Genomic DNA, 17,202 nt, shown 5'->3' with positions numbered 1-17,202 from the left:
GGGTGTGATGCTGAGAGGCTACTTCCCTGGGATTGGAGGAATAGGATTGAAAATAGGTCTGCCTCGACTGAACAAAACCCATTTATATATGAGCCCCCTCAGATGTAAGACTTGTTTGTTGTTAATGGGGGAAGTAATTATTGCACCTCTGCAGCAGTCAAATCTCCTTCATGGCAAAGTGATTCAACATTGATGTTAGCTCTGTGATAGACAGAGCTCAAAAGAGGTGAGGAGGCTAAAATGCCACTGTGATTATAACAATTAGAGAGGCTGAGCATAAAGTAGAGTGCATTGCCTCAGGGGCCGGCTGGCTTTTTCCCCCCTTCCCCTGTGATGCTGATGAGTGTCTCAGAGTTGTATAACAGCAGACAGGGATCAATGGAGATTGCTGACTCTTGAGAATACTATGGATGTACTCGGAACAGCCCAAGATGGCTACTAATCCAGAATGATTAGGCAGTGTACTCAATGCTTTTGGCCTCGTCTAGACAAACAATACACTCGCACGCATGCATTAAGCACAGATGCACTGAAAACTCACAGTTGTTCCCAAGTGTCGCCTTTTATTCCCCCTAAAACACAAAGTCAAGATCTTTGCTGCAGTTATTCCCCACTCTACCGTTTTTTTTCCGTTCTTTAGATTTAACTAACGATTATCTAAAGCTGTACAGATGTTATTGCCGCCATCTCTGATTTTCAGTGCACTGAGCCATTGCCAGGAGGCAAAGCCTATAGGAACACAAACAAAGTCCTACTGCTTCCTTCCAGATCCCTCCTTTTCTTTCCACTTGCCTTCATCCCGTCTCACCCGCTGCATGCTGCTGTGCTGCACAAACAGAGTGGATGTTTCTGATGTAGTAGCAGCTTATATTGCATTGATTGCTGCATTGATTCTTCCTTCAAAAATATTCATATTTGAGTAGGTGTCAGTCACATTTGAACACAGTGCACTAAATGAATGTTGTGATTCAGTGAATTCTCTTTTTATGAAACCGTTTATATGAAACCAGGGCTACTGTTTACTGTGTATTTTAGAATAGCTGGGTGACAAATCGGTTATGTTTGGCACAGGAGCTTAGAAAGGAGTTTAGATGGTTGCAGGGAAGACTGTGCACTTTTTTCTTTTTGTTGACGTTCATCTGACATCTCCTTGCATAAAGGGAAATGTCACTCTGTGTAGATAAAAACACAATTGCTAGTTTTTTTTCCATTCCTGTTGAGGATATTTTGTATTTATTGACACTACTCATGTGTACCGTCTTTTGTCTTGTAGCTGTGATGGAAGTTGAAGTCCCAGAGCAGCCAGTGGTGGTGCTGCATGGCAGGGAAGCCATACTCAACTGCTCCTTCAGCCACGCTGGCCCCTTCAACCTCTCAGATTTGAGCGTCTTCTGGCAGCTGACCGACACCAAACGCAACGTGCACGCATACTGGGAAGGGCATGACCAGCTGGCCGACCAGGCCGAGAGATTCGCCAACCGTACCAGCCTGTTTCCTGGCCAGCTGGGCCTGGGCAATGCTTCGCTCCTGCTGAAGAGGGTGGTGGTGGCAGATGAAGCCAGCTACACCTGCTTCGTCAGGGTGCAAGACTATGGCAGTGCTGCTCTGACACTGCAGGTGGCCGGTGAGTCAAACTCTTTAGCCCATGACACATGTAGTAACAAATGAATGTGCACATGGGCTGTTACAAACAGTGGCATGCAGAGGATAGACACATACACAACAAAGACTTTGCACTAACCAATGTGAGAGTTGCAGTTTAGCTTCAGCTTGACATCCTATGAGGTACATTTAACAGGCACATTTCCATGAAGGGCTCAGTAATCAGTATTCACTTGAATTTATAAAAAAAAAAAAAGGAAGAAAAAAAATTACAACTTCAAACTTAAAGTTCTCTTAGCCTCAGTGTCTCAGAAAATACAGTGGGGCAAAAAGTGTTTAGTCAGCCACCGACTGTGCAAATTTTCCCACTTAAAATTAAAATTTTCATCATAGATACACTTCAACTGTGAGAGACAGAATGTGAAAAAAAATCCTGGAAATCACATTGTAGGATTTTTAAAGAATTTATTCGTAAATTATGGTGGAAAATAAGTATTTGGTCACCTACAAACAAGCAAGATCTCTGGCTTTCACAGACCTGTAATTTCTTCTATAAGAAGCTCTTCTGTCCTCCACTTGTTACCTGTATTAATGGCACCTATTTGAACTCGGTATCTGTATAAAAGACACCTGTCCACAGCCTCAAACAGTCAGACTCCAAACTCCACCACGGCCAAGACCAAAGAGCTGTCGAAGGACACCAGCAACAAAATTGTAGACCTGCACCAGGCTTGGAAGAGTGAATCTACAACAGGCAAGCAGCTTGGTGTGAATAAATCAACTGTGGGAGCAATTATTAGAAAGTGGAAGACATACATAGATTAGATTACAAAAAGAAAAGAAAATGCTGGTTGCAATCCTTGTTTATGTTTATTTTCAAATTATTTAAATGTTATCGAGGTAAAGGAATGTACTATTGCTGGAGTCAGATTTCAAAACAAACAAACAGACTTAGAATATTGAGAGATAGAGACATCCTGACTTGCCACTTTGGGTCAGTCTTTAGTTAGTCTGAACACTACATTCTCCACTACACAATCTAACAGTATCTTTTGTCTGTCTTCTATTGGCCCATAAATAAACGCCCTTGCTTTAAAATGCCATTTCCTCAGTTTGCGACAGTTTTTACAAAGTAGGACTCTTGATGAGTAAATGTGGTGTTGTGTCCCTTTAATTCCTTCCCCCACAAGTTAACCAAGCATACTTTTATATTCCATTAATCAATAACTAAAGTAATAAATGCTGTACAAATATTTTTTTTTTACCCTGTTCAATATTATGAGTGGATTGTATAAATGCTGCTTCATTATACAGTCTTTGGATCAAAGTTTCACTTAACACTTTATATTGATTATGCTGAAAGTCATTTGACCCCAGTGCTTATTCACACATATACACTAATAGTATGCAGTAAAATGTGTCGTACATTTACTAATGTAGACAGTGATTTAGGGTAATTTCTTCTCACAAGATGTAAGCAGGTGATAAACAGTTTCCTCAGGGCTGCTGAGCAGTGTTTTTGGTCAATAAGCACTGATTGTGGTCTCTGTCATGGTCAATAATGTGCTGACTTTGATTATTAGCTGTTGTTACGGTCAATTGGCCATCACTAACATCTCTGCTGTGTGACTATATCCCCACCTTCACAGCCGAGAGCCTTTTATTTATTTATAATGATACTGTGTGCTTCTCCTCTCACATTTCTATATCTGCTGTGAGATTGTTTCTGTATTCTCTAAGGATGGATGTGCATTAGGCAGCGTTAATGAATAATATTTGTTTTCTTCTGGCCTGGGAGAGGAAAAACAACATCTCCAACAGTGACAAATTGACTCAATTTTACGTATTAGATTTATAGATGTTTTATTTTTAGCCAGCTTTTACAGTTCACACTGCAGACTTCCTTCATGCAGTGGAGGCAAGGTGCAAATTGTAAGGAGCCCTTCATGGAAATCTGCTCATTAATGCTGTCTGTGTGTTAAGAGTTTACATTTCAGACAAAATTAATTTTATATCGCACTTAGCTTCACCCAGCTGTCTGCTGTGCTACGATTGGTTTTGGCTGTGGGAAAAAAAGCAGCCTCTTTCTCTGCCACCTCTGTAGTCACATTCCAGCTCTCAGGATATGAGAAGTGATGATTTGCCACATAGGGAGCTAGCCAGTTTTCTCCCAGGCCGGCTCACTTTCACCCCCTGACTGCCACTGGATTTCCTTTCTGAGAATGGCTCAGTGCTTTGGCTCTGTACAAAGTGTGGGGATGCAGCATCAGGAGCATGTACAACTGATGTTGTCTAATGTCTGTGAGATCTTGAGCACCAAGTTATGCTAAGCTCTGTAAATATAATTAAGCATTTAATTCGAATCGCATCAAACAGTTCCCAGGGCTGCAGAGAATCTAACTAAATTCACTGTATGTACCAGCTGCTCCCTTATCTTTTCCCTTCCTCTTTTTCTCCTCCCCCTCCAACTTTTCTTTCTCTCAGCCCCCTACTCCAAACCTGTGGTGACTTTGCAGTCTGAATCCGATTTGCGGCCAGGTGATGAAGTGGCCCTGACTTGCACAGCCTATGGTGGTTTTCCTGAGGCTGGTGTGATATGGCAGGATGGGGGCGGGCACAACCTCACAGAAAATATCACTACTTCAGTGGTCGCCAATGAGGAGGGGCTGTTCACCATGACCAGTGTGCTGACAGTCATTTTGGAGCCCAATAGCACCTACAGCTGCCGACTGATCAACCCTCTTCTGGGGGAGGAAGGCTACGCTTTTGTCACAATCACAGGTGGGTACTGGCCTTCATCTCCCTTTAATAGTAAATTTAGCTCTTTTAGTTAATGTTGGCAAAGTAAACTGGCTAATATTCACTAGCTCCCTGCTTTGTTTTAGTGTTACCAGCACAGCCTAATCTCGTCATGCATTTGCAGAGTTTCTCATTAAAGTCTTGCATGCTTTTGTGAATCGATCTTCATTTAGTTGTTATTCTTTCAGCTTCTTTCTTTGTTTCTTGAAGTCTCAAATCAGCTTCACAGCAATGACGGAGGATTAATGAAATGTCCAATTTGGGCCAAGAAGCACAAGTTCTTGTGGGTTGTTAAATTACCAGTGGGTTATTATTTCCCTGATGATAGGCAAATATCTATTCATTACACATTTCAAAAGGCAAAACAGAATAAAAGAGTATGTAAGATAAAGTGATTGCTCTCCCTCATCTGCAGGGATTATTCTAACCAAAAAGTTTCTCTGAGTGATGTAATCTTGAGCTGTGTGTGTGACAGCACCTAAGTGATGGATCTAATGATCAACCCATCCACCTCCCATGCCCCTCTGGCCGTGCTAGTGTTAAGTGCAAGGAGAGTGCCATGTAAGGTGGGCTGAGGCAGGGTCTCTAATGGGAACAGCACTGTGTAAAATGGCTCATAAATAAGTTGAGGTGGCCCAAGCCTGCTCTCCAGGATGGAGCTGGTGCTGGAGCTGGGACTGTTGAGGCAGAGGTCAAGGCAGAGGTCACGGAGTGCTGCTCCAGTGGGCTGGGAAATGACTGTGCTGTCTGGAAACAGGATGGCCGATTGGCAGGGCAGGGTTGCTGGACAGCTGAAGGAGGTTGGCCTTTCCAACGGTTTGGTTGGCCACTCTCAAAACAGTACAGAAAGCTAGTGAAATGAACTATTAGGGGAGTGGAAAGGTATTAAACACATGGTGAGAATGAAATACTACAGAGAGGTAATCGTGTTAAAGGCGTCTGAGTCATTGTGACTGCTACTTCCCTTCCCCTCCTTTCTGGATCAATGCACTATTACAGGTTTATTACATTTCATGCCAGGTTTTTTCCTTCTTTATTTCCCCTCTTTAAATGAGATTCACTTGGAAAAAGATTGAATTGTCTGAATTGATGACTTAGATGGTCATGCATTCTTATTATTTTCCAGGCAGGTGATTTGAAAGAGTGACAGTGATATTTCCAATTTTTCTTCCTTCACCCCCATTTAGTTTGAAACCTTACATTTTAAATCATACCTTAAACCCCTTATACACATGTGGTAACTTAAACATATCAACAGTGGCAGTGATTCGCCCTCACTATAGATGAATCTGGCAAAGTACCAGGTGTAAGCAGCACCCCAGTACTGTGTTTCGCTCTCCGTGCAGTTTGAAAGGAAGCTCTTTAAAATGTATACACTTTTCTGCTTTAACTGTCTCTGTTTATAATGTTAACCAACAATGGAGAGGAAGCTGCACCATTTTCAGTTGCTCCAGCATTAATGATAAAATTCATCTTTGTACCAATGACAGTGAAATAAACAAGCCCTTACTTCATTAAGAGTCTCTCTGTACAACTTTATGCTCTTTTTTTGATTTATTTGTCTGTTCTGTAATATAATTTTTTTTACAAATTTTGACAATTTTTTTTAGCAAGCTATTAAGTCACTTTTATGTCAGTATATTATGCAGTACTTAATTTACTGCAGTGTGGTGTTATTGAAGGAAAACTATTACTTTTATTCAAAATTGCTGTTCATATTGTATATCCTTCAGTGATTGGGGACACTGCCTAATCAGACAATCTTCAGCGTACATATTCACAGACAGTACTTATTTGAGTTTGACTCCAGATCTGTGGTTAACACAGCAGCACACTACTGGTGACATTTGATTTAACAATTTATCTATAAATGTGATTTATTCTTTTGTTATTTAAATATGTTATAAAATTAGGTGGCACAAACCCACCCAGGTACACCTTTGCTCATGCATATTTCAACAGATTTAAGGAAGTAACTTAGTATACTTGTGCTGATTTCCATTTCCTTTGCTTTGAGTGTCATGGTCCTGCTGTTTCAAGAACTCAGAAGAATGAAGATGAAGGAATCAGCTTAAACAACCAAGACTAGAAAAAGACTTTAGAGCAATGGTGTTGTTGAAGTGTAACGCCGTAATGATTGAAAGAGCGAGAGCAAATGAAATCCACAAGAAAACTGAGGAAACTCTTTAATTAAAACATTGTAATAGTGATTTTCAACAACTGGGTGTTCATTAATAAGAGTTTCTCAGTAGGGGCACAGCTTGATGATGGCCCGAGTTGCTCGTAAACACATAAAAGATTTACAGTATTTTGTGTGCCGTGATATAAGGGGGCTTGTTTGAAATCAAAATATATTTGTGTTTGTTTACAACAGCTGGTGTGTGCTTAACAGCTTCTGTAATTAATTTTGACCTAGCAGAACTCTTCTGCTGGAGTGCGCTGAGCTTGTGTTGATATAGTGAACACACTTTCTGTATACTCACCATGCTCAGGCACTTCAGAATCCTATTAGGAGAACGGTTGAAATCTGCTTAAAATTTTAAATGGACTATGAGAATGAGTGAAGGAATAGGAGAGTAAGAAAAGCGAGAGATTGTAGGGGGAATACGACAAGCATGTTAACATTTCACACTCTCCCCAGTCTCTGATTGAAAAATTACAATTGTAATACAAATCTCCCCCAGGCAGAACAGGAGTTTGACAAGGTTAATTTTGACAAAATGAACCCTTTACCCGCACTGAACGAAGCACTAGCATGAGCTGCACTTTAGAGTCTGTGTGAAGTCATCCATGTTAATCCTACCTCTTTCGTAGTTCTCACCAGGTTCCCCACCGCACCACAAACATCCCAAATGCCAACAACGTATGCACAGGGCACACATGCACACTGATCATGATCACATGATCACCAGGCACCTCAGAGACGGTCATTTTTTTGTAAACACACCCTGCAGACAGAGTGCTGGCCAGGTTGGCACAGGCAGTGTTTTTGTGTTGCCGGGATATTGATAGATGTGGCTGAGTGCAGCAAGGCTTAGATGCGGGGGGAGACCTAGAGAAACAGCTGGTATTAATGAAGAGTCGAATGATGGAAAGGAGCAGCTTCAGTCCTCAAATGAACCGTGGCCTGTCTGCTTGCCCGGCAAGTGTGCTTGTGTACAACCCCCCCGCCCCCTCTTCCTCTTCCTCCTCTTGCCCTACTTGTCTTGATGTCATACTCCAAGCCTATTTTGACCACTATTTTCTCCTTTAAATGAATCATGTTTTCAGATTTTTGGGGGATCAAGCGTCTATGTCCTATCATTTTTTTACTGATCCTTTTCTGAATGTGGAGCTTTTAGTGATGTAGCCCATCGACTGAAGCGGTGTGATTGCAGTGTGTTGTCTGATGGCTGGGTTTCAGGGCCTGTCACTGAACTCCCCCCACCCCCCGGCGCCACCCCCACTCCATCTGCTTGCTCTCTCAATGAGGATGGCGCCATCTCCTCGGCACCACTCTGCTGGCACAGCATTTACAGAGAACGGTGTGCGGATGGAGATAGATAGAGTGGAGCAAAGAAGGAGATAGAGAGATGAGGCAGGAAGATAGAGAGAGAGGGAGACGGGGGTTAGGAGGGGTGAGAAGTGGATGACAGGAAGCAAGATGGAGATGAAAACGTTTGCTGAGCTCAGAGCTGTGGCACAGCGACCTGACAGGCAAGAGATGAACTCGCCGACAGGAAGGGAGATCACCCCACATGGTGTAGAAGAATTTCTGCAGAATTTTTTGATCTAACTGGCAGCGGCATTCACTGGGCAGTTAGTGGCTCAGTGGTTAGCACTGTTACCTGATAGTAGGAAGAACATGGAGTTGTTTCTCATTCCCAGACCTTTCTTTATTGTGGCACTGGCACTTCCTTCTCTTGCATGTGTTGGTGTGCTCATTATTTCATCACAAGTGAATAAACTTTACAAAGTCCAAGCTGCCTTTTTATGAAGTTTAACTGTTTATACGTCTGACTGTCTGAAATACTAAATAGAGAACACTTTGAATATTGGTAACTATCTTTATATTTTTATTTGTCAAAGCTGCTGCACTATTTTTTTTTTGTTAGCTTTGGGGAGAGGAACATCTTTCAGAGGAGAAAGCTTTCCAAGACCCCTCCCCCATAATCCTAACTCCAATTAAGCATGTGCGTACTGCTAGTGGTACTCGCAAAGCTTCAGTGTGTTCTTTACTCTCTCCTTTCTCATTAATACTGATGTCTCTCTGTGTAGCTCAAATACTTTCTGCTAAACTTAAACTACTAGATCACACTTCAGAGTGTCCAGCATTCACGTCCCTACAAAGTAATTGCAGTGTCCTTGACATAAAATTATCTGCAGTCACAGCCTTGTTCAAAGAATAGTGAAAACCTGGTGCCCATGCTTTTGGATGTGAATACAGATGCAACATGCAGTGCATAACAATAACCTTTAGGTCCATGCAGTAACCCCACTCTTTTAGCCTGTAATTGCCACCGCACCATCCGTACAAGTTCTCACTCCACTCTCACTTAAGTCATGAAAACATTCAGTCGTTTATGACTGTCGAAATATTTCTTCACCCCTTGTCCTGCCTGATAAGGCATCATTTCATAATTTATAGCTTTTTTGTTGTTGTTGTTTTTTTGATGATTCCAGGGCCCACTTTGAGAAGCACTGTGCTGCGCTACCCACAGTGCAACGTGCCTGCCAGCATTTCTGTTGGATATTTGGACATGTTTTCTTTATGGTGGCTAATGTATCATCTAGCTTTTAGCCCCAAGCAAATATGAGGAGCAGACTACAGACATCTGCTAAACTTGTTTCTTACTAACTGCAAATGCTTAACTCATTTATTAAACTTCACTCACATCTTTAGTCTTTAGTCTAATCTCACACATTAGAGATGCTGTTAATGGACCATCTAAATCAGTGCTGCTCCTCTTAAAAAGCAAATCATGTGTTCATGGCTAATGTGAACCAAAGAAATTATTATACAGTCCTTTGTATAACGGGGATTTGTTGTGTTAAAATGTTTTACTAGATTGGTGTTTTAGTAGACTTTATATGTTTGGAGCTAGTGTTAATCTGTCTTGCAGTCTTCTGTCTCGCAGTCTGCAGACAGACCCTGCCTGCTCCTCTCTCTTGGCAGGCATGACTGTGTTAAGTTGATTTGGTGTGGTTTATTTTCTTTGCATCGATCAGTCTTTTCTTTTTTTTTTGTCAAATTGTTTTTTAACCAAATGTCATGGGGCTCTCATCCAGCTCTTATTAGTCTTTTCTGAATCCACTACAATCCCATGTGCAGGAATACACACCATCACTTTTTCCAAGTTTATTCCCATGTGGAGGAATGATCATAATTCCTAAGAAGCACTGGTGTCTATCAGACTAGTGTTTCCTAAATGTAAGGACCTACAATTGAAAGATTACAAACCATTGTGACCCACTTTACAAAATAAATTGTGACATTTCTGTTATTCAGAATATAAACATATAAATGACATAAAAGTCCAATAAAATGTTGAATCACTTCTAAACTAGACCACATTCACTCACACATGTGCAAGTTTTCAGTTGGATCCTCCCAGTTTCCCCGCGACCTTCCACTTTCTTTCACAAAGTCTGTTTCTGAGCCAATATATTTTACTCCAGGTATAATGCTGTTTTTTTGTGGGGCATATTTTCCCAAGGGGGATGTTTATTGTGAAGCACATCCATGCTAAACCAACCTTCGCTGGATAAATCAAGGTTAAAAAACATCTTTAATTGCTATATAAACATTGACCTTTATCTTGGAGATGGAATCTAACACAGGTGCTAATGGTAGGTGGTCTGTGTGAGAGTATTAACCTATTCATTATGCAGTTTTCCCCTTCATTAGATGTATGTCAGCTTGTTTCTTGCCCCTTTCACTTCACTGTGTTATTATGTCTTCAGAGCTTGATCCTGACAGCATGTTGCCACCTAAATAGCTACCTGCCGCAGCTTATTCCAGCTATAAGTGTTCATTCCAATAGTGTTTCTAAGATGTCTCTCACTGAGGGTTTTCTCTTAACATTGTATCAAACGTTGTTGGTTTTTTTCTCTCAAATGAATTTCTGAAAATATGATGTGGCCATAAAAAACATGTCTTGAAGGAATACTTTAAAGGAATACTTCACCGATTTGCATTTAGCTTTGTATTATTAGAATAGGGGTAGTCATTTTGAAAAATTGTTCTTCCCAACCCTGCCCACAGTGACACTTGGTCCGAGGCTTGAAACTGCATCGGTAATTCCGGACAATTTAGACTCACTCGTAGGGGCCAGGACCTCAGTGTCAGTGTCCACCATCTTTGCTAACATTAAGCTATCAGGACCAGGTGTCACTGGTGGGCACGTAACAAAGAAAAGAATGAAGATATTTCTCAACTCGGGGGAAACTGAGGTTGGGAAGCACAATTGTTTAAAAAGACTACCCCTATTCTAGTAATACAAAGCTAAATACACATCGGTGAAGTATTCCTTTAACAGAAGAATGCAGATATCTACTGGTTGAAATTTCTCTCTCTCTCTCTGTAGAGCAGCTGCTTTGCTGAAATTGCTGTAATTGCAATTATCCTTCACATCACACAAGCATGTTCAGGTTGTTCTCTGCTAGAATCCCCGTTAATCAAGTCTTGGTTAATATATTGCCGAAAATCATGTTTTGCCTTCCAGATTCTATGACAAACCACTGTGCCTGTCTTTATTCTCAATGAAATGAGGACTAATTTAAATGCAATTAACAGAGTCTTTGGAGAAGCAGAAAGCAGCGGTATAAATGAATTTGTTGTCAGTGGAGCAGCAAGCAGGCTACTTTCCCAACGGAGCACTGTATTAATTAGTGTCCAGTGCACAAACAGGCTTTCTTTCTCTTGCTGAATGCCTGCTCTGTCTTATCAGGAACCCAGCCAGGGAAAACAACCAAATAGACAGATGAAATCTAAAATAAATCCAGGTAGGCATAAATGGCACTATTTTAATCACATTAATTCATATGAGAATTATTAATTCGGGCCACTTGCCGCTGCCAGTGCTCCGAAAGGTTTAAACCTTATCTTCTGCATCCTCAGTAAAGAAAACATTATCCTTGTATTATGGCCAGGGCAAAGTTGTATGTCATGCTCTCCTAGGAATTGTTTTTTTTGTTGGATTCAGTTGTGGGCAGTTTCTGATCTGTGTGCTGCTATTTTAGAATGGCACAATCAGAAAGAAAAAAAATTGGCTCATCTCCTTTGTATTGGGATTTATTTTTCCTTTATTCTACCCTCATCTCTGCTTTCTTGACTTTTTGGTATTGAAGGATTTCTTTTGCACTGTTATTTGGTATTTTTCTTTGCATGGGTTAAAATCTATATCGATGTAGCATCTCCTCCTGATGTGTATGTATGAATGTTTAAAATTCGTGTTTGTCTCCTTGTATATGTCCTCTGCGTATCCATCTTTTCTATAAAACCACAGTATCGTTGTAGTGTAATCCCCCACCTATGCCGCCTTCCCACAAACCGCAGTCTGACATCTTTATGTCGGCCCTCAGCCTTGTAGAAACCTGTGTGTCCTCTCCATCCTTCCTTGCTTTCCTTTTCAGTGCACTGTATTTATGATGGCAGTAAATGCACAAAAGCCCTCTTTTGTTGCTGATCAGGTTCACTTTGGACTTTAAATTCGGACCTTAAAAAAAGGACTATCATTGGGACCGTTATGGCCCTGCAGCATACATTTCAAACAGCTCCCTCTAAATCCTGTAAGAGGGATTGGTCTGCCATCAGTCTTGGTTTCCTGATATGAAATCATATTAGTTTCAGCTTTTCAGAGTCACTGGGAGAATAGCCACCAACAAATGGCTGGGCATGCCTTCAAAGTTTGGTTATTTAATTATTCAGTCCATTTATTTGATGTTTAAACTCTGCACCTGATAACACCATGAATTATTGTCCTGCAATGGATGTTTGCAACCTCAGTAAATTGCTTTGTTCTTTGCATGCAAACAGTCCAAATTAGTGGCTGGCTATACACAAAGAGCATTGTCTAACACCATAATGTGTTTTCAATTAGGAGGCGTTGAGAGATTTAGCTTATTCTCAGGATAGGTGGCTCCTTTCTTCAATAGCTCTAGAGACCAGTAATTGATTACCAAGTGTGAAAATGGAAGTTAAGAACGGACTGAGTGTGGCCGTGTCACAGATGAAAGAAGTTTGGCAACTGGGGTAGTGTTCAACTCACTCACCACTCTCTACACTGACAGCTTGACTTGGAAGTAAGAACACAGTCACTGACTCACTGCATGATAAGACACTCACCTATTACAGAGCCATTTGTTTCAACCCCAGAGTCGAATAGCACATTAATGCCTGTGATTAAGCCATGCTGCAGTCGTGCACCTTATGAGACCAGTATGAATGGACAGTGGCCTGCATTGACTCACATCCCCTTCAGTTTGTATTAATATCCCCCCGCAGGCTTGGACTCTTTGCCACACCGGCCTCCCCAGAGTCTGACAACTTACAGCTCACTACAGATCAACTGCTACAAGGAAACAAACTCGCTCCTCTTACCTTATTAATATTGTCAACTGTATTTAATTTCATCACCGTGTGTGTTGCGGCAGAAAGTGCAACTCTCAGTGGCAGAGACTGGTGACTCGGTGACTCACACCACCAGAGTCTGTCATATCTATAATGCACCGCTCTTAATGCTTTCAGCCACTCATTCCAACAAATGAAGAATGATGGCTGTTTGTTATGTTGTGTGTTTTTTCCTGATGCGGTTGTTACAGGGGTTGAGCAAACCAAAACAGTGTTGAGTACTATGGCTGTGAAATCAAGAAATCAAGTTCTGCCTAACTGAAGTCAAATGTTTGTAACAGGAGTCAGACATTGAGCCAGATTTGCTGCTTTGTCCAATGTTATACTAAATGAACATTCCTTGAAAAGCTTATTTGCTTCCTGCTGCACAGTGAAGGACTGATGCACAAATAACTATAAATACACAGTGAGGCTAAAGCTAGCAGACACAAAATCATTACTCTACCATTGCCAAGGCTTTGTGTGATGGCCTGTGCTTGTCACCTGACAGTAAGAAGGTTTCCACTGGAATACCAGTCTGCATTTTCTCCCATGTGTTCTGGTGGGTTGTTGTCGTCCATGTACTCAGTTTCCTTCCACAGTCCAAAGACATGCAGTTTTATGAGATTAATTGGAGATTTAAAATTAACCATCGTTGTGAATGTGAGTATGAATGGTTGTCTATCGCTATATGTCGACCCTGTTATAGGCTGTTACCTGCCCAGTGTGTTCTATGCCTATCGTTCAATGTCAGCAGGGATTAGCTCCAGCTCAACCACAACCCTCAAAGGATAATCGGTATAGATAATGGGCGGATGGCTTTGCCTAAATCGAAAAACTTTCCCAGAGAGTTTGTTAAACATTGAGCAGGCAGAGACTGAAGATAATGAGAACAGGCTTTGCAAGAGAAAATATGTTTCCCAAAATGTCATCGTATGCCTCAAACATATCACAAATGCGATGAAACGTCTAAAGCCAAAGATTAGGAAGTGAATTTAGATATTTACACATTCTTGCACTGCGCTTTCAGTAAGGGTGTTTCAATTTCAGTCATAACTCTCGTTCTCACAAATACATTTAATTTGTCAGTGTTGGTTGTGCAGACTGAGAAGTGATGTCCTTAGATTTCAATATTTCACTGCATCTGAATGAAGCCACGTGACATAATGCAACAACATTGTGACATGTAGATCTAAGTATTTATGGGCTTGAAATATGTGCTGCTTCAGCAGAGAGCTGACTTGCATTTAAAGATGAAAGCAAGTGTGTCCTGTATTGTATTGTGTGCCACGGTAAGAATTAGTGCTGGCACTCCAAAGCAGGAAGAGAAGCTGTCAAGGTTGTAGACTAAAATAGGATTCAAGTTGTAATCCTGCACATTGTAAATCTGCCACTGATTCTTCGAGAATGTCTTAAATAATGTTCCTCCCAGTATTTACCTCTTATTTATCATACATTTAAAAGCAAAGGGGGCAGACGGCTTCGACGACAACAGTCATGTGCATCGTAATGGTGTCAGAAAAGGATGAAAAAGAGGACACACTCAATTTTACATTTGCTTGAAGGTCTCCCTGGCATGTGTTTGCACATCAGGCTATGCAGGTCTATTGTGTATCTGAAAAAAGAGCAATATGTGGTGTCAGTAACTAATTTCTGGGAGATGTAATAATCATCCACAGTGTACATTTGGACACATTTGCCCTCACATTTCAGAAATTCAACCCAGCTGATTGTGATGACTGCACACTAAAACTGGCAATAAACGAAAGAAGTTGTCAGTATTCATTTTTGGACGTATGTAATTTTGCAGAAAAAGCATTGTCTCAAAGCCATTGCTGTCAGTTTTGCTTTTATTCACCCACAAAGTGCTTGCTTAGCATGCACGCTGTTAACAGCAGTGGCCAGATTAAAACACTCACTACTGGGAACAGCCAAGAAAGTGTAATTATGCCTGTGTATGTCAGACTTTTATAGGTTGGTGCCTTGCTCAAGTACAACTAAATAGTAGTCTGTAGCACTGTGGATTGTTCCTAGCAAGTTGTTTAAAAAAAAAATTAAAATGAGGTGTGATATCTTTTATTTGCTTTTTTCTTCAAGACATCTCTCTGTGTCTTTTCCTGTACACTTTTTGTATTTATCTATGCGAGGCTTATACTTAAGAAGAGCAAAACAAGCATTTTTGGCAGAAATTACCTCTTTCTTTTTTTTATCGTTGTAAGAGACTTACTTAGACTTTATCAAAACTTACTTACATGGCTCCAAGCCCTCATTTTAGACACAGTAAATGTGAGGATATATTTCCTTATTTGTGCATTAGGAAGCCTTATTTTAGTCATGATGTATTATTTGTGTGGAAAGTGTTTGCATCCTTGTGGGACACTGGTGTGACGTGTGGTCAGAGGCTGAACATTTTCACAGGCTAAATAACTTTGCTAGACACAGGTTGTGAAAGTGCTATTAGCTATATTCCATGGAGAGAAATTTACAAAGTAATTTTTACAGTCTGTCCAAGATATCATATTTTAACATTGCTGGAAGGAGACAAAGTATATTTAAGCTATAAGCCATAAGACGCTATACTCAACAGTGATCTGTGAATATCTTAGAGACATTGTTAGGGACACTTCTGAAGCAACTGTCAAAGCGGAGCCTCAAGTAGATTTTTTTGCTTTTGTAAAATGACTGCAATATAGTATAAATGTTCCCTTTAAAGTAATATCAGTAATGAATATTTATACTCATAACAGTTTTAAGTGGTTATTTTGGGTTATAATGTATTTTTGCGAGACTTATGTATGCACATCATTTAGTTTGGTAGTGGATATTACTGTTGGCTAACAAACAGCAGTCATTTGTTTAAACTAACAATGTCAGTGTGAAACAACAGCCAGCCAAATTTAATGGGACTTGTCAATGAGGCGGTTAAAGATATTAGAAACAATATGAATCCTATCCTGCTTTAAACCTATACATGCTGTTTCATTGAATCAGAGTGAGTGAGTGATGGAAAATCTTGAAAAATGTTTTAAAAAAATGTGGGCACAAACCTGACCTCTGACCGAAGCATCCGTGTGTGTATTTGCATTCAAACTAGGCAAATAATCATGTGAAGAGGTTTGGCTTTGTTTTCGAGACACACGGCTAACAGAAACAAGCTGACCTACTCCAAAGTCGGAGGCCAGGCTTTCTCAAGTGCTTTGAGAATATTCATCTCTCTCTTCAATAACCACTAAAGACTGATGCAGAGGAAAATGAGAAATGCTGTTTTATAACGAGAGCCCTAGGCAAAGACATACAGAGACATGTCTTTTAAAAAAAAAAAAAATCTGTCATCATATATTCTCTGAGTAAGACTGCAGTGGCAGAGGCATACTAAGGAAGAGCACTCTTTGAAGTGGTCCAGGCAGCATTTAAATGTTTCAAATGGAACTCGCATGCCTTTGTGTTGTAGGGCTCCTGTCATGGTGTCTGCAGAAATGTTACCTTGTAAGCGGCGACTGATGCTGTTCTTCAGAAACAAACACTGATTCCTAACGGCCAAACTCCAACTCAACGATATTACTCCAGAAACACTGCGCAAGTGCGTAGCTCTCTCAATCGAAATCAAACAACAAGACTTTTATAAAAGCAAGTGCAACTACTTAGATTCCCAACTAAAATGGAAACTTCGATGGAAGGTTCAGTGAGCATCATGTTATAGTTCACATCCTGATGTTTTTTCTCACCCACTTCACACTATGCTGATGCAACACATGAGTTGTTTCAGCAATAGGTGTGCACCCCACAGACCAACTCAAGATCAAGTTTCAAGCTGCAGTTTGTTTTTGGTACAATGAGCTGCTAAAATGCCCTGTGTCCTTGTCCTGTGTTTGTTTCATGCAAGTATTAGTTGAATCTGTTTATGATTCTACCTGATCTGTATCCTGTACATACAGCAATTTCCTGGTGTTAGCATGTGAATTTGCACTCAGTGTGGATTGCATAAAGCTGCATATTGCAGTGGATTAAATAAAGGTGCTGCTTGTGGTAAAATAATCACTGACTTTAGTTACCCCCATTTCTGCAGAACATTTCAGCTCATTGTTTTGATGCGCCGTTTGGTGCAGTCTCTCTGCTCTCATCATATCCAGCAGCGGCAGGCAGCTGTTTAAAAAAAAAAAAATCCTCTGATAAATCCACCGTAGGCTACTTGACCAGCACTAAATGGCAGG

General features: G+C 40.7%; 1 protein-coding gene across 1 annotated transcript in view; it reads left to right on the top strand.

The window, feature by feature from the left end:
* Positions 1–17,202, top strand: part of LOC122772769 (CD276 antigen-like) — a 54,840-nt gene that overhangs the window by 9,704 nt on the left and 27,934 nt on the right. The window contains exons 2-3 of the mRNA XM_044031029.1: positions 1,274–1,624; positions 4,087–4,383. Of these exons, the coding sequence (XP_043886964.1) occupies positions 1,274–1,624; positions 4,087–4,383 (648 nt within the window). The remainder of the gene's footprint in view (positions 1–1,273; positions 1,625–4,086; positions 4,384–17,202) is intronic.

This window comes from Solea senegalensis, linkage group LG7 (genome assembly GCF_019176455.1).
Source record: "Solea senegalensis isolate Sse05_10M linkage group LG7, IFAPA_SoseM_1, whole genome shotgun sequence".
NCBI classification, from domain to species: domain Eukaryota; kingdom Metazoa; phylum Chordata; class Actinopteri; order Pleuronectiformes; family Soleidae; genus Solea; species Solea senegalensis.
The sequence above is the reverse complement of the archived record's forward strand: the minus strand, read 5'-3'. Positions and strand labels throughout refer to the sequence as shown.